A 4379-nucleotide genomic window follows, 5' to 3' on the forward strand; every position below is an offset into this window, starting at 1 on the left:
GGGGGTCTCTTGACCGCTCACCCTCCTCCTGCCGCCTTGGCGCCCTGCCCGCGACGGCGGGAAACCGGGACATAGACCTGGCCCGGAGCGAAGGTGAGCACGTCCACTGAGCTGAAGAGATGGGAGGGGAAAGGCTAAGACGCGCCCTGATGACGTCGAGGTGTTTACTTCCGCGCGTGCGACTGGAAGCGAGGGGAGGGGGAACTACTGGATGACGTGAGCGCGGCACGCGGGCTAAAAAGCTCTCAGGCTTGCACAGCGACCCCGACCGAGGCCCCACCCCCAGGGGGTTCCCGCCAGCTGCCACATGCTCTGCCACCCAGGCCGCTAGCCGTGCCGGACGGCGGACGGCGTTAGGTCCTGCTCCTGATTCCTCACCTGTGCGCCTCGATGCCCTGGGCAACCTGTGCTGCCACACGCCCTATGTGCGACCATTTGCTAGGAGCTGGACCCATCCTCCTAAAGGTGCCCTGCAACTCATTCTCACCTTTCTGGACCTACAATAACCAGTTCAGGGCACACAGCTACTGAGTCACTGAGCCCAACTATTAGTGCTGTAGTTTACAAAGGGTAGGGCCCTAGGGCTGTTCCCCTCAGTGGACCCTACATTTTAAATGTTTTCCCCTTCCACAAACTAGTCAGTAAAGCCATAGAAGACCTGGAAGGTTAGAATACCGATGTTTAGGGGCTGGCAGGTGGTGTGGTGTTAAGGCGCTGGACTCCCATGTGATCACTAAGATGTGATCACTAAAGTTTGAGTCCTGGTCTGGGTCCTGGAGGCTTGTTTTCTCACTTTCTCTCTCTTATTCTGTCTCTCTCTGGTCAAAATTAAAAATAATAGGGAACCAGCAGTTAGGGTAATAGCTATGTCGCTGGACTCCCACGTGTACGACTGCGGTTCGCGTCCCAGACCCGATGGCTTAAAACACGCTGGGTACGTGTGCGTGCATGCCCAAGATCCCGAGAGGAGAATGGAGAAGGGACTGCGGCGTGACCATCCCCCCTGGGGGGTGATTTCTCTCTTTCTGGCTCTCTGTCTCTGTCTAGCGAGCGCACGCGCCCTATAGCAAAAACCTCTCCAAAAAAAAAAAAATTTAAATAATAAGTAATTCTTTTTAAAAAAAATTAGTGCAGAAATTCAAAGTGGGCAATCGATATTTGCTGAATTTACTGGATAGATGAATGAATAATTGATTTCTTTAGAAATTAAGGTCACCTTTCATGATGTATGCATTTCTTGGAAACCACAATTGCTAAAAGTTCAACATATATACAACATCTGAGGAGGGATGATGTTTTCAGAAAAGGTACTTCATGGGGGCAAGGTACTTCTTTCTGTTACAGAGACTACCAATTTTGTAAATAATGTTAACTGTAACAAGATCAATGCAATATGTAAAAGATTGGGGACTTTTCAACTATTCATGCTGTTAATCAAAATTAACCAGCACTTGGGCCCAGCAGATGGCATAGTGTTTACATTACTGGACTCCTATATGGCTGACCACAGTTTGAGTACCAGACCTGTTGGCTTGAAAAATCACACTTGGGTGTGCATGTGCGTGCGTGCGTGTGTGTGTGTATGTGGAGAATGAAGGCGAAGGGATTGTGCGGTGGCCATCCCTCCGGGGGTTGATTTATTACTTTCCCTCTCACTATCTCTGTCTCTGTCTCCAGCGACCATACACACCCTAAGGCAAAAATCTCTCTCTTAAAGAAATGACTTAACCAGTACTTACTACCAAAGGAGACAAAGATGTCACTGAACCATTAACTAAAGGCTTCTACTTTCTGACTCTGCTTCAGAAGATGGTATAAGGTTTTTGGACTCCAGGATTTTTGTGTGCTCATTTAAAATATATTTATATCAACTCCGTTTAAATGGAATTGACCAACAACTCCTTAAAAGCAAGCTTATCATATTTTGACTGAAACTAAGGTGAGGTACAACTTTCTAACAACTATAGATCTTCCAACCAGGTACAGTAGGAATAGATCTGATATTAGGAAAACATCCTAGAATTCTCCAATCCACTACAGATATCTCTCAATCATCTAGATGTGTCAGAAATAAAAAATACTACAAATCAGAAAAGCAAGCAAACATAAGCAAAAGCACACTTATAGAAGAGGGGAAGTGTTGATGACCTCAGCATTTTAGTATCAGGTAGCTATATCAGTGACATAATAAAGCCACTTTCTTTTTCAAATGAGCAAAATCCTTTTGGACCAATGAAGGTTACAACTTAACTGAGTACTCACACAAAGCACATATTATGCATGCCCAAAATCTTAAGAATGGAGGAGAAAGGATTGCGGTATGGCCATCCCCTGGGGGCGGGGTTGGGGAGGTGATTTCTCGCTTTCTATCTCTCTGTCTCTCTGTGGTGAGCACATGTGCCCTATAGTAAACATCTCTCTCTAATGAGATTTGAGTACTTAGTAGTCAAATATTCAATATAATTTATGTCCCTTACTCCTCACAAAAATTTATTATTGTCCCTAACTTTCACTTTAGACTCAAATCTGAGAAACTCTTCCATGTTGACAAAGAAAAAGGCCAGCAGAATCAGAATTAAAAGTCACACTATACTATAATGGGAGATGGAATTATCTAGGTCCTGGCATCTAAAAGGTATTTTCTTCCAATGTTTTTAACTCTTTCAGAACTGACTCCATTCTTATATGAGAACCACTGAATGATAGTATTAAGATAAAACTTGTAAACTAAGACTGAAGAAAAATAATTTGAATGCTATTTAACATTGCTCATTTTACAACCAAGGACATTTAAAACATGTTACCATTAATAACTGTGTGCTTAGGGGCTTTTCCAAATAGAAAGATCAACCATTATTTCCTGCCCAGTGAGTTTACAAATTACAATGGCAAACGGCACAAAGACAGAGCAAAAATAGAAAATACATGGGTTGGATCTGAGAAGAAAGGAGAGTGTCTCCAATAACATATAATCTATTTCTTGTTATCTTTGTGTCACAAGAAAAACCTGAAAGAAATTATATTTAGAGAAGTGTGAGAAGTATAAATTGCACCTGCTGCTGTTGCTTCATAATCAGTCATTCAAAGTGTTCTTGAAGCCAAGAAATCTGTTTCTGAGCATCCAAAAGAGACAAGAGGTTCAATATTAAAGATTTACAAAAATGGAATTGAATTTTTAAGACATCTTCAGGAAAGATAGGAAAGTATAGGATTGCTGTTGTAGTGAATAAAAAGAGTAACTGGAGCAGAAAGAAAACTTTTTAAAGATACTATTAATACCATAACAATCAGAAAGTCAAAACCAATAGACAAGGGCCCAGATGGTGGTGCAGGAGTAAAACACTCTGTGAGGCCTACCTTTGTGGGCAAATTCTGCACTCATTATCTCTCACTCTCTCTTACTCATGGAAAAAACAAATAATTTTTTTAAAGAGGACAATGCTAGACAAATGAGGATATGTACAAACCTAATAATAACTGAATCTAAGAGCTCATACCAAAAAAAGTGGTCAATGGTATCAAAGTAGATGGAATTTTTTAAAAATAATTATTTATTTAGTTTTATTTATTATTATTATTATCATTACTTTTTAATGTGATCAGAGAGAGAGAGAGAGGGAAAGTGAGAAAGCAAGCTGCCACGTCTGGAATTCAAACCACGGTAGGCCATGTGGGAATTAAGCACCTTAACCACCATGCCACCTACTGGCCCCAGTACATGGATTTTTAAAAACTCAATAATTTGACCAAAACGAGTTGTTTTGGTAAAGAGAAGCAGACAGAAATCAGATTGTAAGTGGAGAAGAGAATTAGCTAGCAAACTGGAAATGTACTTCATGCATACAGAAAAAGCTGGTTAGAATCAACTAAGATAAATGGAAGAGAGAGAAAAAAAAATAGCTGGAAAAAGATGCCACTGCTACAATGCATCTGTGATGATTAAGAATAGACTAGATCAATGAAATTACTGGGGTACAATTAAAATATGCACTTAGAGAGTTGAAACAGAAGTAATGATGAGGGAAAAATATACCAAGCTCAAGTTTTGAGAATGAATGGAGGACTAGAAGAGATAGAACAAACTTTTTAGTCAAGATTGGTATTACAAATTTGCATTTGTGGGGGTTGGCAGATGGCGTGGTGGTTAAGGGCCCAGCGTGAATTTAAGCCACTAGGTCCGGGACTAGAACCGCGGTAGACTACAGGGGAGTCCAACGACATAGCCGTTACGCCAATTTGCTGGTCCCGAGATTACATCTAATCAAGGGGATAAAATATTTAGAGGAGGAAAAACTAGATGGTGTGATCAGGGAAGGCTGCTTGGAGTTAGTGGCATTTGAACTAAGCATCGAAAGTTGGGATGAGTCTAGTAAATGGTA

General features: G+C 41.5%; 1 protein-coding gene and 1 long non-coding RNA gene across 2 annotated transcripts in view; one reads left to right on the forward strand and one right to left on the reverse strand.

Moving 5' to 3' along the window:
- Window positions 1-144, reverse strand: part of DHX40 (DEAH-box helicase 40) — a gene marked incomplete in the record, with an annotated part of 51582 nt that extends 51438 nt beyond the window's left edge. The window contains 1 exon segment of the mRNA XM_027774232.1: window positions 1-144. Within this exon segment, the coding sequence (XP_027630033.1) occupies window positions 1-73 (73 nt within the window).
- LOC102500467 (uncharacterized) overlaps window positions 40-4379 on the forward strand; it is a 24158-nt gene continuing 19818 nt past the window's right edge. The window contains exons 1-2 of the long non-coding RNA XR_335423.1: window positions 40-93; window positions 2519-2635. This is a non-coding gene — a long non-coding RNA (uncharacterized LOC102500467). The remainder of the gene's footprint in view (window positions 94-2518; window positions 2636-4379) is intronic.

This window comes from Tupaia chinensis, unplaced genomic scaffold, assembly GCF_000334495.1.
Source record: "Tupaia chinensis unplaced genomic scaffold, TupChi_1.0 Scaffold000416_1, whole genome shotgun sequence".
NCBI classification, from domain to species: Eukaryota; Metazoa; Chordata; class Mammalia; order Scandentia; family Tupaiidae; genus Tupaia; species Tupaia belangeri.